The sequence below is a fragment of the Bos indicus genome, chromosome 5 (assembly GCF_029378745.1).
Source record: "Bos indicus isolate NIAB-ARS_2022 breed Sahiwal x Tharparkar chromosome 5, NIAB-ARS_B.indTharparkar_mat_pri_1.0, whole genome shotgun sequence".
NCBI lineage: Eukaryota > Metazoa > Chordata > Mammalia > Artiodactyla > Bovidae > Bos > Bos indicus.
In genome coordinates this window covers 111,563,175-111,589,148 of record NC_091764.1, presented here as the reverse complement: position 1 = coordinate 111,589,148, position 25,974 = coordinate 111,563,175, and the positions used below count along the sequence as shown (strand labels likewise).

The window sequence follows — 25,974 nt, the reverse complement described above, 5'->3', positions numbered from 1 at the left end:
ACCAGATGTCACCTCTGTTCCTCACTTCAGCATGAGCTTGGGAGCCAAGGGGCTTGCCCAGAATCACGCTGAAAGGTGCCACCCCCAGACCCTGTCCTAACTCCATCAGGAGAAGCAGATGAAGCATCTGGCCGCTTCTCGCTGAATCTCAAGGCTCCCCTCGCCACCCCAGTGCTTCAGAGTCCGCCCCACTGCAGGATTCTGTCTGGGTTCAAGGTCTCCACAAGGCGCCCCCTGCCCAGAAAGGCGCTTCCTCTGGCTCTTCCCCCTCCAGCTTTTAAGCTTTGATTCCGGCATCACCTCCTCCAGGAAACCTCTCACTTCCCCATCCCTTCTCCAGGCTGGACAAGAAGCCTCCTTTGGACTCCCTTAGCCTCTTGGGCTTCCTTTTGCGGCAGCTCCTAAGATGCGGCTGGTCCCTGATGCTGCAGCCTGTTTCCCAGTGAGACTGTGAGCTCCCAGAGGGCAGGGCAGGCCAGATCCACTGCTCGATACCCAGCACTTGGGGCCTGGCACAGTGCAGGCTTCCCTGAAAGTGCTGGGGAATGAACGAACCAGTGGATGGGTAGGGATGCTGAACAAAGCCTGGGATCTTCTTTTATAGGCACTGTTTCCTTATGGAAGGCATTCTGGCACCCTCAGGAAGGCATTCCAGCACCCCCAGGAAGGCACTGAAGCTAAGCCAGCACTGGGTGTGTCTCAGCTTAGTTTGTCCTGAATCCCCAGGTCAAAGTCCCAGCAGCCCAGGAGGGGGTGCAGCGCTAAGCGCACCCTCTCCTAACACCAGGGAGCCAGACAACCCAGCCCTACAGCGGGGAGCCAGCAGTGACTTTCCTGGGAGTGAATCACCTTGACATTTGAGGACTGTGTTGTGGCTGAGACTGTCAGGCATGACAGAGTGGATGAGCTCTAAGCTTAGAGGAGACTGTGGTGGGGGTAGAGGGGTTGGTCAGCAGAGGAGCCCTCTCTGGGGGTAGAGAGAGCCCCCCTTCACCTCCAAGTCTCCCCCACAAGGAAGAGATGCCCGAGAGGCGTGGGTCCCTCCAAGAATTCCAAGGAGCTCCAGGAGCCCACACCCAGGCTCAGTCTCCCCTCCAGACCCTGCCTGGGAAGCCACCCCAGCCTTCAGTTTCACAGCATCTCATCTTCCCGCCCCAGGAAACAAGGGAGATGCTGGAGCTCTTGAGAAGCTTCATCTGGGGGCTGCATCCCTGCTATGGTCATAAAAGAATGTATTCCCAGAGACTGCAAGGCAGAGAAACTTGAGTGCTGGGTGGACTTCAATGCCCAGAAATGAGAAACGAAGGCAATCAGAAGTGATGGATGCCTCCAGCAGCCACCCCCAACGAGACCCTTCAATCACCCGTGGCTCGGGTGCATTTTAAAACTGCCCCTCCTGCTCTCTCCCACTCAGCTCTGTGGGCTCGGAGGGTCTCCCTGGGGACTCCCAAAGACTCTCTGGTCCCCTGGCCTGTGGGTCCTGGAGCTTGCCTGGAGAGCACCAGCTCCCTTGACACTTACTATGATGAGCAGGATAAAATAGATGAAGTTGTAGAAGGAGTGAGCATCCATCACATAGTACATGATCTCCACCCAGCCTTCCAGAGTGATCACCTGCAGCCGGAACAGAGCAGGAGAGACAGGCTGAGTTGGCCGAGCCTCTGGAAAGGCAGGCAGCAAAACGAGTGCCCCAGACAGAGGTCCCCCAGCACCTGGGCACTACACGTGTTCTCTCTCATACTTCTCCCGAGGGCTCCACTGGGCAGGCATCCTCATCCCCAACATGCAGGTGAGGAACTGAGGTCCAGAGGGATCAGAACACTTGTCCAATGTCACATAGCCAGCAAGGAGTGGATAGGGGACTTTTAACCTGGTCCCTCTCGCTCCAGAGCTCCCTACCTTTCAGTCTTCCACAGCAAAGCAGAAGGACTGGAGGAAGCAGGTGGCCGGGAGTGGGTCTGGGTTGCAACTCCAGCTCACCCCCTGGGCCACTCACTCTTTGAGCCTCAGCTGCTTCTTCAGTGCATGGGATTAACAGAGCCCGCCCGGCAGGGCTGGGGGTGCAGCTCGGCTGAGCCAGGGACAGTGGCTGTGCTGAGCTTGGTGTGACTCTGTCCCCCATGCACTTCCCCAGAGAGGAAAAGCAGAGCAGTCTTGGGCAAGATGAACACTGGATCCTTCCCAGCACTGCGGTCTTGTTGGCTTCTGGGCAATTGCACAGAGCAATTCCCCTTCTTGGGGCCGGAAGGTCTCCAAACACAGATGCTGGGCTATGATCACATCACACCTTCGGCTCTGAAGTCTATGATTCTGATGCTCCCCAGAGCAAAGCTCGCAGAGCAGCCCTCTCAGCGGCTTCTCAGCCACCACACTCTGCGCCTGCCCCATCCTTCCTTCCAACCACAGCAGAAAAGTAACCCTGACCGAGCACTCACCGCATGCTGGGCTCTGCTCACATCGTCTGGTTTATTCTTCTCAGCCACTCAAGGTTGGGGGGCAGGGGGAGGGAGCTGATATAACCCCCATTTTTTTAATTAAAAAAAAATTTTTTTTGATGTGGACTATTTTTAAAGTCTTTATTGAACCTGTTGCAATATTACTTCCATTTTAGTTTTTTGGCTGCAAGGCATGTGGAATCTTAGCTCCCCGACCAGGGAATGAACCTGCATCCCCTGCATGGGAAGGTGAAAATCTTAACCACTGGACCGCCAGGGAAGTTCCACCCCCATTTTTAGAGATAAGCAAATTGAGGCACAGAGACTTCAGGCAATACACCCGAGGGCCTACAGTCCTTTCTCCAAACCTCAGTTGCTCTGTCTGGAACATGGGCATGATAGTGCCTGTCGTGCCTGCAGGTCAGGCAGACTTCAGTGACACAGGTGGCAAGCGTCTAGCACAGAGTGCCGGGTGAAGCTGCTCCCCCGACCCCTGCCCACCCCCAGCCCCCAGCACAGGGGCCGGTGCCAAGCCCGAGGGCCTCACCTGGAAAATGACGATCCAGGCATAGCCGATGTTGTCAAAGTTGATGGCGCCCTTGTGGGGGTTGGCGCTGCCCGTGCGGCACACGTTGTAGTAGCGGTTCCAGTTGACGCAGAGCCCACTGGCGTTGAGGTCCTGGCGGCCCGCCCCGAAGTCGTAGACGTCGTCCTTGGACAGGCAGCACTCGCGGCCCTGCTCCTTGAGCGGAGGGATCTCGTGGCAGCCCATGATGCCGTTGTCCCCCGACAGGGAGCAGATGAAGGGCATCTCGTCGTCCTCCTCCGGCTGGTAGTAGGGGGGCAGAGCCACATCCCCTTGTCTGCGCAGGTGACGGTGCAGAAAAGAGGAGAAGGGGAGGGGTCACCGCCACGCGGCATGGCAGGACTGGGACCACCAGCCGGCATCACTTCAAGGCCTTCATACAGGCTGTTCCCGCTGCCTGGGACACCTTTCTCCACCTCTGGCATCGTCACAAAAACTCCCACCTCCTCACTGAGGGACGTTCCAGGGTCCCCCCTCCTCAGGGAGCCTGAGGCCCTGCACAAACTCCATTATTGCTCTTGGGGAAAATGCACCCAACTTCCCTGGGATCCTGGAGCTCTTTCAGGGCGAGGACTGGGTCTCAGCACCCCTAGTGCCTGCACACTGTCTGCTCGGCACAGATCAGGTGCTCAATATACAAATGCTGAATTTTACCGGTTCAACGAATCAAGGTAAGATACCTTCCTGTCCCACCCTGTCCCATCTATGTGACCTTGGGCTGGTCAATTCCCCTCTCTGGATCTCAATTTCTTCATCTGTAAAACAGAGATAGCGATCCCTGCCCTACCCATCCTATGGAGCTAATCTGTGACTCATGGCAATCCCAATGAAAATTCCAACATGCTTTTGTCTATGAAACCTGGCCAGATGGTTCTAGGATTTATATAAATGGGAGACTAGTCTAGACAATTTTTTAAAAGAATAAAGATGAGTGGAGTACAGCCCTACAAGAGGTCAAAATGTACACTGTGGTATTGCACAGGAACAGAAAGATTCGTGGAGCACCACAGAACACAGGCACAAACCCAGGCATAAAAGAGAACTTGGTGTATTACAGAGAAGCCTTTTCAGACCCATGGAGAACAGAAGGACTAGGCAATCAACGGTGTTAAGACATCTGCTATCCATTTGGAAAACAATAAAGTTAGATCCCTACCTCACACCACATACAAAAATAAACTTATGGAAGACATGGTATTGAAAGGAAAAAAGAACATCTATTATCTCCTCAATTGTTTGTATTGATCGCACACTGAAAATAGCATTTTGGACATACTAGGTTAAGTAAAATATATCATAAAATTTTAAATAATAAAATCCTGGTGAATAAAAAAGCATAAGTGCAACAAAAGTAACCACAAAAACTTTACAAGAAAATATGAGGTATTTTTGTTAACTCAGGATAGGTAAGACCTTCTTATATAAGACACATAAAATCCAAAATCTATAAGGAAAAAGGTTGACAGGATTGAGTGTATACAAAATTTCTGAGACAAATAATAGTATACAAACAACAAATTGCAATAAAGCAGAAGTAGGCAAACTTTTTCCATAAAGAGACAAATAGAAAGTTTTTTTTCTTTCTGAAAACCACATGGTCTCTGTCCCAGCCATGCAACTCTGCCACTGTAACATGAAAACCATCACAGAAAACAGATAAACAAGTGGGCATGGCTGTGTTCCAACAAAACTTTATTCACAAAAACAGGCCAGAGTTTGCCATCCCCTGTGATAAAGTATTTGAAACACATAAAACAAATACAATATAACCATCTAAAACATATTAAAATCTCTAATAACTCAATAAGAAAAAGAATCCACTAGGGAAATAAAGGACGAAAGAATGGAAAATTCACAGAAGAAATCAAAATGACCAACATACAGGAAGAGATGCTCACTTCACTAATAACAGGAATATGCAAACAAAAATTACAGTGAGATCACTTTACATCCATCCAAACAGCAAACATTTCAGGGTTGATAATATTGAGTGTGGGGGTGAGTGTAAACAGACACGCTCATACACTAGCAGTGGGAGTTTAAATTGACACAACCCTTCTAGAGGGCACTTTGGCAACATCCATCAACAATTAACATGTGGACATATGACCCAAATACATATGGTCCCCCAATGGTAATAAAGGCACTCTGACAATTCACTGGAGAAAGGATGGACTTCTCCAGCAGCAGCGCTGGGACAACTGGTCATCCACATGAAAAATGAATCTTGACCCCAAACGCATGCCATACTAAAAATGACTTGAAATGGAATACACACCTAAATGTGAAAGACACAAACAAGAAAGCTTCTAAAAGAAAACACTGGAGGACAGTTCATAACCTTGGGTTAGAAAAAGATTTCTTACACTGCATACAAAAAATAATACTAGAAAAGTAATTGATAATCTGGTCCTCATTATAACTGGGGAGCTTCTGTTTATCAATCAAACGATACCATTAAGAAAGTGAAAACTGCAAAAAGACAAAAAGAAAATTAGAAAAGAAAAAATACAGAAGTACAAAAAAACTTTTAAAAAGAAATAAAAATGGAAGAAGAAAAAACAAAATTAAGAAAAATTTTAAAGGGGGAGAAAAGAGTGAAAACATAAAATTCAAACTGGAATCAAATATATGATATATGTCATAAATACATATATATCCACTGAAGGACTCAAATCCAGAATATAAAGAACTGCTACAAATTTATAAGAAAAATAAAGGCAATTCAATTTTAAAATGGCAAAAACCACACAGGCACTTCACATGAAGATATACCAATGGCTGATAAACACACAGAGAAGTGCCTATCACCACTAGCCATCAGGAAAATTCAAATTAAGTTGCAAATTAAAACCACAATAAGGCGCCACTGCACTCTCACTAGAATGGTAAAAATTAAAGGACTGACAATTCCAAACATCGGCATAGAATGTGGGGCAACTGGAACTCATTAGACTTTGCTAGTGAACATTCAGTGCAACCATCCTGGAAAACGGCTTGACAAAATTTACAAGCCAGTAAACACAGGCACTCCCTTCACCTGGCATTTCTACTCCTGGGAATTTACCCAAAAGAAGGAACGGCCATATCCACCCAAAGACATGGGCAAGAATATTCATGAGGCACTGAACCAAAGAACTAGAAACCACCCACATCCACAGGAGAATGGAAAAACACAACACTTCGTGGTGTATTCAGTCAGTGGGAGCCTTGCAGCAATAAAAAAGGAGCTACTGATACATGCAGCAACTTGGATGAACCTCAGAGACACAGGACCATGAGCCAAAGATGCAGACACAGAAGGTAACCGCCTGTATGATTTCATCTAAAGAAACCTCAGAAACAGGCAAAGGGAGTCCATGGAGATAAGAAATCAGAATAGCGACTACGTTGGGGCGAGGGGGAGGGTGACGAGGAAGGGGCAGGATGGAGCCCTGTTGGGCACTGTGAATTTCTCAGGGTAGATTTACACCCGTGCTTAATCCAGGGAAAACCTCACTGAGCACCCCGCCCCCCACAGCACCTAATAGCTGTGCCTGGCGCTGAGTGTAATTTATACCTTAACCAAAAAAGGCAAATAAAAAACATGGACACAGAGGTTCAAGAGGGAGGGAGACATATGTATATCTATGGTTGACTTATATTGATATTTGGCAGAAACCAACACAATTCTGTAAAGTAATTATCTTTCAATTTAAAAATTAAAAAAAAATCTTTTTTTAATGGACACAGGGCATAGCTCATTTTATTATTTTTAAATATTTATTTACTTACTTATTTGGCTGCACTGGGTCTGAGGTGCAGCATGTGGGATCTTGGATCTTAGCTGTGGCATGTGGATCTTTTTAGTTGGGGTGTGTGCAATCTTGCAGCATGCGGAATCTAGTTCCCTGACCTGGGATCAAACCCCAGGCCCCCTGCATTGGGCATGTGGAGTCTTAGCCACTGGACCACCAGAGAATCCCCCATACCTCATTTTATTAAGCTTTGCTTTATTATCCTTCTTACAAAGTGAAAGTTTATGGCAACCCTGCCTCAAACAAGCCTACCAACACCACTGTTCCCACAGCATCTGCTCTTTTGGTGTCTCTGTGTCGTATTCTGGTAATTCTTGCACTATTTCAAGCTTTCATTATTATTATGTCTGTTATGGTGATCTTCGATCAATGATGTTTGTTGTTACCACTATGACTCACTGAAGGCTCAGCAGAGATGGCTAGCATTTTTTGGCAATAAAATATTTTCAGTTGGGGCATGTTCTTTTTTATATACTCTTGCACAATTAACAGACTCCAGACGACTTGCCTGGTGGTTCACACTCCCAATGCAGGGGGCCTGGGTTCAATCCCTGGTTAGGGAAGTCGGTCCCTCATGCTGCAACTAAGAATTTGCGTGCCAAAACTAAAGATTTCACACGCCGCAACAAAGATCGAAGATTCCAAATACTGCAGCTAAAACCTGGTGCAGCCACATAAATAAAAAGAAATATTAAAAAAAAAAAAAAAAAACCACAGGATGGTGTAAACATAATTTAACATGCATTGGGAAACCAAAAAAATCGCATGACTCACTTTATTTCCGTGGTCTGGAACCGAACCCACAGTATCTCAGAGGTGTGCCTTACACTTCGACTAGCAATTATGAGTCTAGTTATTGATCACACAAGGGCATACAAAGATGGCAAGCATACACGATGCTCCCTGCAGGCTTCCACGTAAAACCAAAAACCTGGTAACTGCACAAAGTCCATAGACAGAGGCTGGCTCACTGAGCTGTGGTTCATTTGTAGAATAAGAAACACTGATGTAAGACACACTCAGGACACATTGCCAAAGCAATTCCCATTTTTAAAACTTGTCTGGGGTGTAAACAGTCGTGCGTGTGCATTAATGGCTAGACAGAATCTGCCAGAAGAGAGCAGATGCTTTGCAAAGGACACGAGACGGAGCCCTGCCACTTCCTAGGTGGGTGACATCGCCTTTGCTCATCAAGAACCCTCCATCTGGCCATCTGGGGTCTCCCTGGGGGCCTATGTGCCTGGGGCAGGCTTTGTGCACACTCACTGGGGGGTGGTCACGGGAGGCTTTGGAGGTCCTGGAGCAAGGTTCTCCTCTCTCAGCCTCAGTTTCCGGGTCTCCGCATGGGGTCAAAAGTCAAGCACCATCGTCACCACCCGTGTCACACAGGAGCGTGTCATCCTTGCTAACCAAGGTGATGAACTGGACTAGAGATGCCCAACAACCCAGAAGATAAACTCACAAGTGAGACAGGTTCAGACAGAGACAGTGCCAAGAAAATCAAGCGGGATAATGTCTGAGGGAAAGGGGTGGTGAGGGAAGGCCTCCAGGAGGAGGTGACACTGGGGTTGAGCTGGGTGAATGAGAGGGGGCCACCTCAGGATGAACTAGGAAAAGATCCATGGGAGGCAGAGGGGCCTGGATGTGACCTGAACCCCCAAAGCTGAGAGCTCACACCTGCCCATCTCCATCTGTGCAGGCCAGACCAGGAGAAGCAGGGCCTGCCCCTTACAAGTGACTGACACTGTGTGCTCCCCTCCCCCAAACAGGGCCCTGACCCACAAGGGTGCCCTGGCCCTGATCTGCCCCTGCAGCGCTGCAGAGGGAGCCCTGCAGAGGGAGCCAGTTCTTTCCCCAGGCTTCCCCCTGGCTCTCCAGCGTAGCTCCATCCCCACAACCAGCAGTCAGGCGGACAGGGAGGCCCAGCCCCTGCCTGTGCAGTGCCCCCACGTCCCTGCACCCTTCGATCCCCAAGGGCTGGAACTCCACCTTCTGCTGCATCCTCCCCCGAGCTGCGCAAATGCCGCCGCTTCGGTGAGCGTGTCAAGTCACAGGATGAATGAAAATGCTTTCCTACCTGTGTCCCTGGGGCCTGCACACAGCAGGAGTGCACTAACGCATATTAGTGAAACGAAATGAAAGCTTAGTCATGTCCAACTACATATGGCCATGTATGTGTACTCAAAGGTGCTGCTCACCCCTCCTCGCTGAGATGCTACAGAGGTCCAATTTCTCCGACGACTCAACCCAACTTCTCCAAGAGCCACAGCTCAATTTCTGTTTACATAGCTTTGGACAAGCCTCTCTCTAGGGAGCTGTCCACCCCCACTGCTTTTAGACACACGTGGGCCAAGTGCAAGCTGACCTTTCCCTGATGACTCAGAGTCACCGATGGGAATGTCTGTGCTGTAATTAGGCAGCCAGGCTTCATGTCTGCTTTTGAGGTTTTCTGTCTTGCTTTTCCTTGCTGTCGTCACTTCTGCTTGGGTCTCCCCCTCCTACCCAACCTCCTTCTGGTTCGATGCTTCCACTCTTTTGGTCCCAACTACCAAGTAAGCTGCTTCCTGCTTCCCTGGTGGCTCAGAATCTGTCTGTAATGTAGGAGACCCAGGTTCCATCTCTGGGTTGGGAAGATCCCCTGGAGAAGGGAATGGCAACCTGCTCCAGTATTCTTGCCTGAGAAATCCCATAGACCGAGGAGCCTGGCAGACTACAGACCATAGGGTTGCAAAGAGTCGGATATGACTGAGTGACTAACACTTTCACTTTCACCCAGTAAGTTAAAACTATGTGTTAAGTAAGAGTCAGTAGGAGCTGAATTAGCATCTAAAGGCCTATCTTGGACTGGGACTTTGTGATAACAGTTTGGAGGGCTCAGAGGCCTTTTGCTCTCATTTTGGTGTCCAACCATTCATGGGACACCTACCACCAACTCACCTGGGCACATCCCTTAATCTCTCTGCTCCACCGGGAGTAAGGATGGGGACCAGGTGCTCAATGGGGAGACCTTCCTAGCCTGGAAACATTCTGCATGAACAATGCCCCAGGTAAAGCCGGCCAGGAGTCCCAGGGCAGGGGATGGGGGGCTGCACTCACATAGTGAAGTTCTCCTCCAGGAAGCAGCGGTTGCGAAGCAGGCCGGCCCAGAGCTGCACGCCGATGATGCCAAAGATGAAGAAGACAAAGAAGCAGAGCAGGAGGACATTCCCCAGCATGGGCAGTGTGTCCAGGAGCAGGTTCACCAGGATCCGCATACCTGGGCGAGGGAAGGGTGGAGGGATTGGCAGACAGGGGCAGAGGGCCCGGAGAGGAGAGGGAGGGAGCAGGGTTAGAGGAACAGAGAGGGGGTGGTGAGAGGAGAGGTGGGACACGTGGGCAGGGGCTCCTTATTGCCCTCAACCTGCTCAGTGGCCACCAGACCCCTTCTCCCAGAAGCCATGCAAATGGCTCTGCGTCCCGCTATATTTCCACTAGATCATGGGTGAATAAGCAGATATTTACGGAGCGCTTTTAATGTGCCAAATGCTTTTCGGGGTAATGCACAAATACGAGCTCTTCAGTCTCCATGACAACTCTATGAGGGTGGTAATATTATCCCTATTTTATAGAAAAGGCAACTGGAGGTTCATAGAGCTGAAGCTACTTGCCCAAGTTCGCACAGATAGGAAGCAGCAGGGTCTGGATTTAAACCAGGTGTCCTGACACCAAGTTAGCACTCTTTCCATAGCCCCCAAGTACCCAGAGGTCTGAGACTGAGGCTATCTCATCTCCCTAACCCACCCAGGATGGGCACTGGTACCCTAATAAATGTGTCCTGAGTGTCCTTTATCTCTGGAACAGTCAGTGCCCTGACCGTGCCAGGACACATCAGTACCAACCAAAACCATCCTGCTAACCCACCCCACTGCATGATGAAATCAGGAAGAGTTCTCAGAACCACCTAGAGATGAACCTTGGCCAGCCAAGGTACCCAGACCTGTCCTGATGCCAGAGGAAGAGGACTTTTCCTTTCCTTAGAAATAGCTACAATGAACAAGCCAAGCCAGAGGCAACAAGAGGAGAAAACGGGGAAATGAGAGAGGAGATAGACGTCCCCAGGGAGGGTGATGGGGTGCCCTGTTTGGGGCTTCAGGCAGGCATGGAGAGGGGAACAGAACATGTCAGTCACTTCCTGAGGAGGTCTGACATCCCAGAACTCTGCAGGTAGGGAAAGCCTGTGGAAAGCACATAGCCCATGATGAAGAGAGAACAGGGTTCAAATCCTCACGCTGCTGGCCTCTGGGACCTGTGGGACCTTGAACCAGTCCCTTCCCCTCTTGGAGGATAAGACCCCTCAGCAGAGGGGCCCAAGAAGACAGCAACCACGCTACAAAGATCCCCCAGCTCAGGGCCCACACCCAAGTCTCAGCAAACACTGGGGCCCCCACCCACAGAGGAAGTGGGGAACAGGCTCAGCTTCGGCACCACTTCACACACTTGCTGCTCTTCATGTCTGTCTCCCCTACCCTTCCCTTCTGCCCCGCCTGCCTGGGCTGGCCCATCTGCACCCTCCAAGCCCTCTCTCCCCATGGGCTCAGCCCCCAGCTGCGAAAAGCACCTGCTCTCTCAAGTCTGGGTGATGTCATCCACTGCCATGGCTTTGGTAATGGTCTGCATGTCACCCACTCCCTCCTGACTCCTCAAGAAGATCCAGCCACCCCAGTCACTGGAGAACCCACGGGAATGCACGTCCCAGACAGGTGGGCCACCTCTGTGGCTTTGCCCAGCCCTCTTTCCCAGTCCTCTGAACACAGCATCACTCTTCCATTCCAGTTCCATGGTTTGCGTGCGCTGACATGGAGATCACATGACCCAGGCTTGGCCAATCAGCATAGTCTGTTTCCCTAGCTCCGTGATTGGTCCAGGATGAGTATGTGACTCTACCTAGGACCAATGAGAGTTGACAATGAGACTTCTGATGGAATTACAGGAAAAGAGACGCTCTCTTACTGCAGGGAATAAAGTTGGGAGGAGTGAAGCCTGGAGTTGCTGGGGCCATCTTGCTTCCCAGGGATAGTGCCTGTCTGGGGTTGAAGCCAGCCCAGGGAAAGCAGAGCCCAGGACAGAGAGGGGATAATTTCTGGTAACAGCCACTCTAGAACACAAATGGGGACATGTCATCACTATGTGTACAAACAGATGACATTCTCTTCAGCAACCAGGGTTTGTGGACCCCTGGCAGGTGGGGGGGGAGGTCACTGGAAGGACTACAAGAGGTCATTGAACCTTATGAAATTGCTATAAAATATGCAAGTATGATGCCATGAATTTTTCTGGGAAGAAGGTCCACATAAGTGTCTGTGGCTCCAAAGAGCGTCAAGAGCTAGTGGGTCACCCTTGAGTGTACACCACCCAAGATCCTGTGATTCCTGTGTACCCTCTCTAGCCTCATCTTCCTCTCTCCCTCCCTCTGTCCCCAGGCACACCCTAGGTCTCAGGTGGCACTAGTGGTAAAGAACCCATCTACCCATGCAGTAGATGTAAGAGACGAGGGTTCGATCCCTGGGTCGGGAAGATCCCCTGGAGGACGACTCAGCAATCTACTCCAGTGTTCTTGCCTGGAGAATCCCATGGACAGAGGAGCCTGGCAGCCTGCAGTCTATAGGGTCACACAGAGTCGGATACAACTGAATTGACTTAGCAAGCACACATGCACAAAGATACCATGGGATTTCACACCTCCATGCTTTTTTTATTCATGCTGTTCCCTCTTTCTAGAACGCTCTTCCACCTCTCTTGTGCCTGGCAAACCTTTATTTAGCCACCATAGCTCAGTTAAGGATCTGCCTTCTCTCTGTGAAGTCTCTCTGTGACTTCCCATACCCCTTCTAAACCCATCTCTCGCTCATCTGTTCTGGGCCACTGTAGCACCTCTGACCCAGCGTAGGCTGTCATGTACAGCTGTGCAGGCTGCATACTGCACAACCTTGGAGGCACCATTTACATCAACATCTAATCTTCTAACCCTAATATATAATTACCCATTTACTCTCCTGTTTTTTCCACTGGGCTATACGCTCCTGGGGACAGGGTCTGTCTGAGTCACCTCAGTACTCCCAGAACCCAGCAGGTCCTGGCCCAGAGCAGAGTCTCAGCCATTTACATTCAACATTTATTGAATGACTGCTTGTGAATGAACAATGTGCAAAGTCATGGGGAGGGGTGGAATATTGGAGAGGGGAGGATGAAAGGATGGTGACAAGAAGACTGGCTCTGTCCAGATTTTTATTTATTCCAGGGGCAATGGCTGAGGTAGTTATTAACGAGGATAATTATTTGGGATTTGCATCACGAGCTCTGTATGGAGCAATTTCCAATCAATAATTAATGCTCACCCCCATCCTCCCACCCCACAAAACTAGGTCAGCCTCCTCTTGGGAAAGACAGTGGGGCTCCCTTGCAGGCTCCTGCTCTCCAACTGAGAGCAAGCCAGGGTGAGTGAGGGCTCAGTACCCTGCTCCCTCCACATCCGCCCCCACAACACGGGGTGTGCAGAAAGAGGGAAGTGAAAAATCAGAGCAATCAGCTTGCAATCCATCCAAACATCAAGTCAGTCAGTCGCAGGCCTTTCTGGTGCCCCATCATTCATTCATTCATCAAACACTTACAAGAACTGTTGCATACCAGGCACAGTGCTGGGCTCGTGGGAAATCCCAAATCCCATTTTTCACCCCTTGCAGAGTTTGCAGTCTGCCAGCAGAGGGACAGGGGACCCCAGTGTTGGGGAAAGGGACAAGGCCTGCGGAGTAAGGGAGCTCTAGGCACATCGCTGGAGGCACTGACTCGAGCTGGGCCCTGCAGGATGACAGGAGCCGTGGCAAAGGCACAGAGGAGTGACCGGTCAGAGAGGGCATCCGGGGGTCTCTGCTAGGTGGCTACTTGGGAGATTTCTAAGCAGGCTGAGCCCCTGACCAGCTCTGGGCTTTAAAGCTGATGTAACAATCTTGGAGGACAGGACAGAGGCAGGAGGCAAGCATGAAGGGCCAGGCAGCAGCCCTGAGAAGCGGTGGGCTCAGAGAGGCCTGCAGGAGGCCGCTCTGCACCATCCCAGCCTGGCTGCTCCCGCCTACTCCCCCCGGGCCCAGCTGTTGTTGCTCAATTAATTACATTTCCCAGTTCTCCAGGACATTGAAATTCTGAAAGGCTCCTGAGAACCTGCCTGGCCGCCGGCTTCCCTTAATGGCAGCCCGATCTCTCCTCCCCTCCTTCCTCCCCTCTGCTGAGCTGAACCCCAGCTCACTTCACAGCCCCCCTGGGGCCCAGGGAGTCCCAGGGCCACAGAGCCAGGGCATAATTAGCTAATTAGGGACTCAGAGCAAGTTCATCGCTTCCGTGCCAGGGAACAGGGGCCACGGGATTAGGGAGCCAGGAAGGACCTCACGAGAACCCAGCTAATCCTCCTTTCAACGCCCACAGTCAAGTAATTAGCTCAAGCAAGTCGGAGGGTTCCGCCATGCCCTTGATTCCCCTGGCAACCGCTACAGGAGAGAGAGACAGAGAAAGTGAAACAAAGAGAGAATTGTAGACAGAGAATAGAGGTGGAGAGAAAGAGGCAGAGACTGCTCTTAAGACCCATCACCATCTACCTCAGACTACCTTTTCTGCTTATCTTCCACACCTCTCTTCAGCCAAGGCCTCCTCCTCCAGGCAGCCTTCTCTGATTCTCACCCCCAGATACTTAGAAGGCTTTCTGCCTCTCACTCCCTTATGGCTCTCCCTTTTCCTCTCCCGGGGTGAGATTACCTGGTTTTGGTCTCTGTGACTCTTGAGCCTTGGATGGAGACCAGGTGGGCCTTGATGAGGGCAGGCTGCAGGTGACCCATGAGTGTAGCTTGGGGCCCTGCTCCCCTAGTTAAGATGGAAGAGGACCCCAGAGTCCTCAGAACATCCAGTGTAGCCCTTTCTCTGATGAGCAGACAGAGCACCAACTCAGGACAGGACATCTGGGAGCCAGTTCTGGCTGGGCAGCCTTGAGGCAGAGCTGGCCCTCTCTGGGCCCCAGAGGCCTCAACTACAAAAGAAGACAGTGGTTCCTGTCCAGCCTCAGGAAGACCCCAAGGCCAGAACACCTCAGCGGGGGGTGCCCCCAAAGTCAAAGCCTCCCATTCCAGTGGGGAAAGTATAAATCCTTATCCCACCCCCCAATCGCAGGACCCCCAACCATCAGGCTCCAGTCTGCCACCCCAGCCTCACCCCGCTCTGTCCTCCAGGCCACGCCTGGACCTGCTGCTCCACCAGACTGCAGACACGCCCAGCACGCCCACTCCCCACCTGTGCACACATCCTGCCCCCCACTGACCCCCCACCCACTCTCTGCCAGGGGAGTTCCTTTATTACTGCGCTGCTGAGAGCAATGCCAAGTTCACTTGCCAAGGCAGGATAGGGTCCATGCCGGAGCCAGACTGACCCACTTCCAATCCCTGGGAAGCTCAGGTTCTGGGTCACTGCCGGGCCCTCGCACATGCTCAGGAGGCCATCTCTCCTCCGTTTTCAGACCTCTGCTGTGTGGTCACCTCTCCTGGATCCCAGGGCTGGGCTCGTGTCCCTGCAATGAGCTGTCACAGCCCCGTCCGCCCTCCATCACACCACTTATTACACTGCCACCCTTCATCACAGCTCTGCCCTCCTCTCTCCCCAGAAACCACGAGTGCAAGCCCACCTGGGGTGCTCTGCATCCCCCAATCCAGCCTGGGGCCCAGTACAGGGTAACCCCTCCAAGGGGGGCAGCCTGAACGAACGTAGGAGTGATGCGCTGGGTGGATGGATCTGTTCTACAAATGTTGCTGCTGCTGCTAAGTCGCTTCAATCGTGTCCGACTCTGTGCGACCCCAGAGACAGCAGCCCACAAGGCTCCCCTGTCCCTGGGATTCTCTGGGCAAGAACACTGGAGTGGGTTGCCATTTCCTTCTCCAATGCATGAAAGTGAAAAGTCAAAGTGTAGTCGCTCAGTCGTGTCCGACTCTTCACGACCCCATGGACTGCAGCCTACCAGGCTCCTCCGCCCATGGGATTTTCCAGGCAAGAGTACTGGAGTGGGGTGCCATTGCCTTCTCCAACTACAAATGTTGAGCAAGGGCCAACTACATGCCAGGCACTGTTTTAAGCTCTAGGGATATATCAGTTTAAAAACACACACACACACAAACAGATCAAACCCTTGCCCTTATGAGGCACACATTCCAGGTTAAGGGTAGGAAGAGGCAGGGGCTTCCCCGGTGACTCATCGGTAAAGCATCTGCCTACAATGCAGAAAATGTGGATTTGATTCTGGGGCCAGAAAGATCCCCTAGAGAAGAAAATGGCAACCCACTCCAGTATTCTCGCCTGGGAAATCCCACGGATAGAGACGCCTGGCGGGCTACAGTCCATAGGGCCGCAAAAGAACTCGACACGACTGAGCGTCTAAACAGCAAGCGAGATACAAAGAAAGAGCAAACATGATAAATAAGTACATTTCTTCCTTTGTTGGGTGGTAAGCGCTACAAAAACAAAAAGTAAGTTGCAGGAGGACCAGGCTGGGGCTAGGGGCCCAGTTGGTATAAAGCGGGGGCTGGGAAAGGCCACCCTACCAAGACGCACAGAGCAGCTGTGTGCCCACTTTGGGGAGAGCTCTCCAGGAGAGGGGAGAGCCGGGCAAATGTGGGAGGGCAACAGGGCTGCCTGCAGGAGAGCGTGTGACTCCAGCTTTGACTGGCACTGAGAGTCACGGGTAGAAGACAGACGTGGTCTCCCAGCTGCTGGAGAGAAAACAACTGTGTGGGCTGGGGCGGAAGAGGGAGGCCATTACGGAACCCAGCCTGTAGGATGGTCTACAAACGCCCCTGAGTGACCCCGGAACCCGCACACGCATCTGGAAAGGGGGCTGGGCCTGTGGGCTGCATGGCCAGGAGCCTGACAGTGGCCACGTGGTCACTGCCTCCTGAGGGCACCCCCTGCCTTCCCCTGGGACTGAAATGGGGATCCCTCAAGGGGGTGCCTGGGGACTTCCCCGGTGGCTCGGACGGTAAAGCGTCTGCCTGCAATGCGGAAGACAAGTGGTTTGATACCTGGGTCAGGAAGATCCCCTGGAGAAGGAAATGGCAACCCACTACAATATTCTTGCCTGGGAAATTCCATGGATGGAGGAGCCTGGTGAGCCACAGTCCATGGGGTCACAAAGAGTTGGACACGACTGAGCGACTTCACTTTCTTTCTTTGTTTCAAGGGGGTGTCCAGGAGAGACTCAGGCTCCTGCCCAGTGCCCTCCCTGCTGAGGTTGCCCAGGCCAGATGCTGGGACTGGGCACTCTCCAGGGTGGGGACCGGGCCTTCGGTCTACCTGCTCCACTTCAGGCCACCTGGCCTGGCCCAGCCCTCGCGCACCTGCCATCCTGATAACACACATCTGGCTGGGTTCAGATGACGTGGCAGTGGAGAGGGATGTCAAGGCGGGGTTCTAGAGGCATTCCAAAGGTTGAGTCAGGGGTAGGATGTGGGTGTGAGTGGAATAGAGGAGCTGGGGCATCTCCAAGGTTGGGGGCCTAAGTCCAGAGGCACACAGCAGCCCTCAGCGGAGATGGGGGTCTGCGAGGATATGTGGAATTGGGGGTGCCTGGTGTATACCTGTGTGAAATCAGATCTCAGGGTCTGGGGTTCAGAGGGAGAAGTATGGCCTGGAGCATCACGTGGGTGGCATCAGGGTAGAAACAGTTTGTAAGTGGTATTTTATTTTTTAATTTTTTGGCCGCACTGTGAGGCATGCAGGATGTTAGTTCCCAGACCAGGAATCGACCCTGCGCCCCCTGCGTAGGAAACGTGGAGTCTTAACCATTGGACCACCAGGGGAGTCCCTCTAGGTGGCATTTTAAATGCCAGGAGCTGAGGGAGACAATGACAGGTGGGCAAACTGATGGAGCTGCTCAACCTTTTCACCCCTTTCTCGCCAGTGAGCCCCTGGACCAGGCCCTCTGCCCTAAGGAAAGATGGGCATCAGCCAGACAAGGGCCCCTGGTGGCAGCGGGGCACCCAGGAGGCGAAGGGGGTGCACTTCTTGACAGGCCTCTCCCCTGGAGGTCTGGGGTGCTCTCTGCAGACAGGAGCTGTCAGCCCAGATTAGCGCAGCCGCTCTGCCAGGGCAGCTCAAGTAGAAAGAGCCGAGCTCATGCCAGCCTCTGCCAGGGGCTCAGCCCGCAGCCAGGAGGACGGGAGTAGGCCCGGGGCAAGGGGCCGTGAGGCAGTGGCTGGCCCTGGGGCTCCCCTCTCTCCCTGGTCTTCCCAGGTCAGCAGAGGCTGAGAGAGGCCGTGTGCTGCTCCTGCCACAGCCAGTGCCAACTAATCAGAGGCACAGTGGGTGCCCGGGAGGCCGGGCCAGGCAGCATACGGTCGGGCGGCCGAGGACACAGCTGCTGGCCCCAGCCCTGAGGGGTGGGGCCTGTGGACTGAAGGGGGGCCTCAGTGCTCACTCCTGAGACGAGAAGCAGTGCCCACACAAGGGGTCTGCGGCATCGTGTCCTCCACCACAGGGGAGGCCTTGGCTCCTCCCCGGGCAGTCAGCACTCACCCTGGAGGGGGGGTGCCCGGCCCTGTCCTGCTGAAGGTCCCCAACCCCACCATGGCCCCGGATGTCCTCTCGCTCACTCTTCCAGAGTCTCTTGCCCGCTCCTCTCTGAAGCCTCCTCAAAGTACGGTGTCGGGAGCCCCTCGCCTCGGCCTGGCTGCCTCCGTTAGGGCACCTGGCCCCAGGCCCACGGCCGCCCAGCTTGAGCATCTGTCTACAGAGTCGGGGCAGCATCAGAGCCTTCTCCATGACCCCCACGTCTGCCCCAAGGCCTGGCTCCGTGGCCCCACAGAGGCTGCTACTCCGGATGAACGGATGAAGGCGTCAACACACACGCAGTGGCTCTCTCCCTTGATCTGGTGTCCAGGAATCACGCCCTCCTGATGTGTAAAGAGGAATTTGACCCACTGCGGAGGCAGAGTAGGGAGGAGAGGGCTGCCCTCACCCCAGCCCCACCCCAAGCATCTCTCCTCTCAAAGTCCTGGCTGCTCTTTCCTGTTCCCGAGTCAGGCTCTCATCAGATGGTCTGTCCAGATGCTCTCCGGCCCACCCCCATCTCTTCTGAAAGGCAGCAGCCCTGGGGAAATCGGGCCCCTGCTCACTGTCTTCTCTTTTCTCTCCCCACCTCCCTCCTTCCCTCCCTTCCTTCTCAGGTGGCTGCCAGACCTTTCTTCCACGGGGCATCTGGGGGAGCTGTGTGGGTGCCAAGGACAGACAGTCTGAAGTTCAAGGTCCTGCTTGGGATCAGAGCCCCCTTCAGCTGCGCCCCAAGCCCCACTGAACACATGTACAGATTGAAAGTGCTGAGGTTCTCATGCAAGCCTTGTTTCCAGATACCCCAGCCCCTCTGCCAATAGATCTGGAGTATGACATTTGGAGTATGAGAAGTCACTCAAGCTTCCCCGGGGACTCAGTGGTAAAGAATCCACCTGTCAGTGCAGGAGATGTGGGTTCAGTCCCTGGGTCTGGAAGACCCCCTGGAGAAGGAAACGGCCACCCACTCCAGGATTCTTGCCTAGAAAATCCCATGGACAGGGGAGCTTAGCGGGCTACAGTCCATGGGGTGGCAAAAGAGTCAGACACAACTTAGCAACTAAACGACAACATGAGACCCAAGATCAACGTACGGTATTGGCACCTTCACTGGGCACCTTCTAGGAGCAGGTGTCATGAAGATGCTTTGCTACTCCGAAGCCTAGCAAGCAAGTGCTGGGACCCATCTTATGGACCGAGAAACCAAGGTCTGAGAGGTGGCCAAGATCCCAGGCACAAACCCTGGTCTAACTGCTCTGGATGCTGTAGCCCCGACACTGGGACCCTCCCTCCGAGGGGGTGGGGATGGAGCAGCTCTCCAGGCGCCTGCTCTGCATCTGGCACTGCAGACTATCCCACGTTGAGGTGCCGTGTGTCATCCCCCTTGTGAGGACAGGGGTCCAAAACAAGAGAGGTTTCTTTTCCCAGGTCCTGCAGCTAACCAACACAGGCCCACGCTCTGAACACTGGCAGGGCAACTCAGACACCATGCTCCGCACTAACCACTCTACCTTCCTCCTTCCTGCCCTGACTCACCCCTCAGGCTGCAAAGGGCTCAGCACCACGAGAACTCTCCACCCTGACAGTGAAAGGTGTTCAGAGGTCTGGAGCACACCAAACTTGGGGGTAAAGAAGGGGCCACTACTTCAGCCCATGGGGCCTTTCTGCTTTGACCTTTGACGTGGGCAGGTGTCTTTCCTGATGCCCCTATGCAGACGGAGTGGGTGGCTAAGATGCCTACCCAGTAAAAGGAATGGAAGGAGGTTGTGAAAGGGAGCATAAAGCGCTGGCCAGCTGTGTGGCCTTGGGCAGGTTACTCAACCTCTCTCTGTCTCAGTTTTCCCATCTGTAAAGTGGGCATCACAATGGTACCAACATCCTAGGACTGTTATGATACAGTTTGTGTAAAGCATATGATAAATTTTAGCCACTTATCATTATTAGTAAATCCCTAGAAGATGTGGAACGCTCACCTCACGCCTCCCTGTGATGGGCAGTGCTCTGCACCTACACACTAAAACGTGCACACAACCCCACATGTGCACATACAGATACACACAGTCCCAGGAGAGCTCCTCTCCTCCACCCTGGCATGTGCAATTCCACTCCGTCTGCCAGGACCACCGTTCCTGTTCTTCCTGTTCTTCCCAGTTCTCTGTGTTGCTGGTGAGCATTTTCCACAGGCAACCTCTGTGAAGAGGTCCTGATGCCCTCACCCTCCAACCCCAATGCTCCCAAGCACCTTCTTCATTAGAGTAGCACCTGTTGACCACTTACTGCATACAAGGCTCCAGGCCAAGCTCTCTATACACATGGGAGCATTTTGTCCTTAAAAAACCATATAGTAACTGGTATCACTAATGCCATCTTATCACTGGAGAAACAGAGGCCCAGGGTCCCACAACAGGTGGGTGGAAGGACCAGAACTGGGGCCTGTCAGTAGAGAGCTAATCTCCAGTCCTGAGCCTGCAGCTGGGGCCCGACAGGGGCCTTCCACACAGCACTGTCAGCTCTGCCCCCCTGTCCCTGGGCCCTGCCCAGCCCAGCCAGAGCCCAGAGGCCCCTGCACAGAGGTGGGTCCTTGCTGACCCAGGGGTTGTCAGCCAGATAGGGCTCCAGGAGGTGGACAGCTGCCCCGAGCTCCCTAGGCCTCCCTCCCAACCCCATCCACAGCCTGGGTCAGGGCGTACATGGGCACAGGTGGGCCAGCAGTTCATACTCAGCCGACAACAGACTGGTTCCAAATAGGAAAAGGAGTTCGTCAAGGCTGTATACTGTCACCCTGCTTATCTAACTTATATGCAGAGTACATCATGAGAAACGCTGGACTGGAAGAAACACAAGCTGGAATCAAGATTGCCGGGAGAAATATCAATAACCTCAGATATGCAGATGACACCACGCTTATGGCAGAAAGTGAAGAGGAACTCAAAAGCCTCTTGATGAAAGTGAAAGTGGAGAGTGAAAAAGTTGGCTTAAAGCTCAACATTCAGAAAACGAAGATCATGGCATCCGGTCCCATCACTTCATGGGAAATAGATGGGGAAACAGTGGAAACAGTGTCAGACTTTATTTTTCTGGGCTCCAAAATCACTGCAGATGGTGATTGCAGCCATGAAATTAAAAGACGCTTACTCCTTGGAAGGAAAGTTATGACCAACCTAGATGGCATATTCAAAAGCAGAGACATTACTTTGCCAACAAAGGTCCAGCTAATCAAGGCTTATGGTTTTTCCAGTGGTCATGTATGGATGTGAGAGTTGGACTGTGAAGAAGGCTGAGCGCCGAAGAATTGATGCTTTTGAAGTGTGGTGTTGGAGAAGACTCTTGAGAGTCCCTTGGACTGCAAGGAGATCCAACCAGTCCATTCTGAAGGAGATCAGCCCTGGGATTTCTTTGGAAGGAATGATGCTAAAGCTGAAACTCCAGTACTTTGGCCACCTCATGCGAAGAGTTGACCATTGGAAAAGACTCTGATGCTGGGAGGGATTGGGGGCAAGAGGAGAAAGGGGACGACAGAAGATGAGATGGCTGGATGGCATCACTGACTCGATGGACGTGAGTCTGAGTGAACTCTGGGAGTTGGTGATGGACAGGGAGGCCTGGCGTGCTGCAGTCCATGGGGTTGCAAAGTCAGACACGACTGAGTCAGCTGACTGAGGGGTGTGTAGGGTGGGTGAAACCTGGAGTCAGCTGGTGCCAGGAGGGAGCACTTTCAGAGATAAACCAGCCCCATCTTGCCAAGGCCCAGAAAGGGATAATGACTTATGAAAAGTCACACAGCAAGGACTTATAAAAAGTCAGAACCTAGCCTCCTGACTGGCAGTCTAGTGCTTCTTCCTTCCCTCCCCAACTGGCTCCTCTATGCCCTCCTGCCCTTTATCCACCGATGGTTGAGTGGCCAGCACACACCTACAGGGGTGGAGGGAGGGACACATTTTCTGATGTTCTGTAAAGAGCACGACCCCCAGGTGCCCCACCCATCCTGGACAAAGCCTCTCCTCCTCCTTTGTGCAAATAGGAAAACAGGCCCAGAGACTCCCAAGGGCTTCCCAGGTCACACAGCAGACTCTCAGCAGAGCTCAGAAGCAGAACTTACATTCCCTGACAACCCAACTGAGTCTTCCTGGTTGCTTGTGTTTTTAAACTTCAGGCAGCCACCTCCCTCTCCACAGCTTTGCAATTAATAACCCATAATTTGACTTCGCCATCCCAATCCTCTAGCCTGCCATCTAGTGGCCAAATTGAAAGCTACAGGCTATTGTTGAACGAGTCCCAGGGCAGAAGCAGCAATAAAGATAAATGGGGGACTTCCCTGGCAGTGGATAACACTCCATGCTTCCAATGCAGGGGATGCGTGTTCAACTCCTGGTTGGGACTAAGGGAACTAAATCCCCCATGCCATGTGGCACGGCCTAAAAAAGATAAATGGGAGTACTTGGAATGTTCAGGGAAACAGCTAGGAAAAAAGAAGGCAACCAACCAAACCTCTCAAACAGACACTTCTAAGTGACCCCGCACCCCTACAGGCCACTCATTCCCAGTGACTCTGGGCAGAGCACGTGGCACCTGGGAAGGAAGTGGCAAGGTCTGGATTAGTGCACGCGCTCCAACAGTTTGAGGCTCCTGTTAAGTTGCTCGTGAAGATGGATTTATCTTAAGGTCCCTTTCAGGGAGGGGGGTGAGGCACATGAGCTATATTTTGGATCCCAGAGGGCTCATGCTCTCAATAACTCTCCCCCAGGCCAGGTTCTGAGAAAGCAAGAGATTCGTTTGTCAGCTGAGAGGCAGAAACAGCTCAGAGTGGGAACAGAACTGCCCACCTCAGGCAGCCCTGGGCCTCCTGGCAAAGCTTATTAGCAGGAAAGAAGCCCCTGAGGAAAGACCCGGACTCCTCTCTGGGCCCTGGGGGCCGCCCAGCCTCCGAAATCAGAACCTCCATGAGCGTGGGGCCCAGCCTGGCCCTTCTCTAGAGAACTAGACGGACTGGCACAGGGGGCCTGCCAGTGACCCCTGACAGCCAGGAGCCGCAAATGAGTTCCTCACAGGGGCAGTGAGGGAGGGGGGAGGAGAGGCACGTGGGCCACACCCCCACATGTGCACACCCCCATGTACACACCCCCACATGTGCACACCCCCATGTACACATTCCCACATGTGCACACCCCCATGTACACACCCCCACATGTGCACACCCCCATGTACACACCCCCACATGTGCACACCCCCATGTACACACCCCCACATGTGCACACCCCCATGTACACATTCCCACATGTGCACACCCCCATGTACACGTTCCCACATGTGCACACCCCCATGTACACGTTCCCACATGTGCACACCCCCATGTACACACCCCCACATGTGCACACCCCCATGTACACACCCCCACATGTGCACACACCCATGTACACATTCCCACATGTGCACACCCCCATGTACACGTTCCCACATGTGCACACCCCCATGTACACACCCCCACATGTGCACACCCCCATGTACACGTTCCCACATGTGCACACCCCCATGTACACACCCCCACATGTGCACACCCACATGTACACATTCCCACATGTGCACACCCCCATGTACACACCCCACATGTGCACACCCCCACGTACACACCCCCACATGTGCACACCCCCACGTACACACCCCCACATGTGCACACCCCCACGTACACACCCCCACATGTGCACACCCCCACGTACACACCCCCACATGTGCACACCCCCACGTACACACCCCCACATGTGCACACCCACATGTACATGTTCCCACATGTGCACACTCCCACATGTGCACACACATATACACACGGTCTCTCAAGGAGAGACCCTCACACACACACACACGCACAAATGTACAGAAACCCATCCACAGAGACCCATACCCTGTGTGTCTATCCCATCCACCCCCCCACCCAGACCATCTCTCAGAAATGCCCTGTCACACTGCTATTCCCATGCCTGTCAGACCCTGAGACCTGACGGGAGATGCAGAATGCAGGATGGCCTCCAAACACCCCTGTATGACCCCAGCACACGCGTCTCTGGAAATGGGGCCAGGCCTGCGGGCTGCGTGGCCAGGAGGGTGACAGTAGCCATGTGGTCGCCGCCCCCTGGGGGCAGCCCTGCCTTTCTCTGGGACTGAAATGGGGAGCTCTATGGGGGACGCCCAGGAGAGATGCAGCCCCTGCCTGCCCTCCCTGTGGGGTTGCCCGGGTCAGACACTTGATTTCCTCCAGGACTCTCCAGAGTTAGGACCAGACCTCCCAGCCACCTGCTCCTCTCCAGCCTGCCCAGCCTGGCCCTCGTTCACCCACACTGCCAGAGCAGTCTTGTATCCACTTGCCCACCGCTGCCAGGCATCTATAAAACACTCCCTTGTCGGCTCAGTCCCCACGCTCAGCTGGGTCTCAGCTCAGACACCACCTCAGACCCCCAGTGCCCCACGCTGTGCCCCTCCCTGCACTCCTGTGCCCTCCACATGCCCGGCAACCCTCGGTCCGAGCATGGGCAGCACAGGACAGCTGCTCGATATACCTGCCCAGCGGGTCCACTTCACACCTATTTACTGAGCCCCTGCTACACACCAGACAGAGTTGTGGGCACTGCGGGAACAAAGGCTGCCTGTGGCCGGCCTCCCAGGAGGAGATAGGGCCTGGGGAGGGAAGCATGCACCCCTGGGAGAAGCGTGCTGCTTAGAAATGGGCTCCAGTTTGGTCCCTGCCACTGACCTGCTGTGTGACCTTGGACTGGCCATGACCTTCTCTGGGCCTCACTGGCCTCATTTGTTAAAAGGGGTAAAGACGGTTTAGAATGAGGTGATCTTTAAGGAGACTCCTAGGCTTGGTGGCAAGTGGGAAGGACAGAAAGGCTGCCAGCCAGGATGGCCTCTCTGGATGCCCCTTCTCTGCCCCAAGGGAGTCTCCCTAGGACCAGGAGGGGACAAAGATGAACTCTTCCTTCCGCTCCCAGACACCTTGAGTTCCCACTGCCCACCTCTGGATTCCTACCTCTCAAGTCCTCCCTGGGGACCCTCACAGCAGCTCTCAGGGGCCCCCGAGTTCCCCATCATGTCAAGGCTCATGTGTGGGGAGGTGACCTTGTACATGTGATCCTGAGACATCAGCCCTTCCCCCTCTGCACATCATCCAGCCTGAGCCAGCCTGCCCCCTCCCCAAGTCCCTCTGCTCCACAAACATCCCAAAGCACAGCCTCCCCTGCAACGCCAGGCCTGCCCTGGCTGACCGACACGAGCCCAGAGTCAGGCGGACGGCTGCAGACAGGTGGGCAGGCTGGGAATGGGTGGAGCGGGGTCTGTACCAACTGGGGAGGAGAACGAGGTGCCAGGAGCCCCTTCCCCTTCTGCAGAAGAAGAAACGGAGGCTCAGGCAGGGAACAGAACTAGAGTTCAGATGGAGTCCAGGAAGAGCGGGGCTCGGGACAGACAGAACTCTGCTCAGATCCCTGCCTTGCCCCTGAATTGCTGTGTGACCTTCTGCAAGCCATTTAACCTCCCTGAACCTCACATAGGTTGTTGA

General features: G+C 53.2%; 1 protein-coding gene across 1 annotated transcript in view; it reads right to left on the bottom strand.

Annotated features, from left to right (window-relative positions):
- The window catches only part of CACNA1I (calcium voltage-gated channel subunit alpha1 I), a 114,849-nt gene that overhangs the window by 47,214 nt on the left and 41,661 nt on the right, over positions 1-25,974 (bottom strand). The window contains exons 5-7 of the mRNA XM_070790445.1: positions 9,915-10,074; positions 2,983-3,298; positions 1,522-1,614 (exon numbers count right to left, since the gene is read on the bottom strand). Of these exons, the coding sequence (XP_070646546.1) occupies positions 1,522-1,614; positions 2,983-3,298; positions 9,915-10,074 (569 nt within the window). The remainder of the gene's footprint in view (positions 1-1,521; positions 1,615-2,982; positions 3,299-9,914; positions 10,075-25,974) is intronic.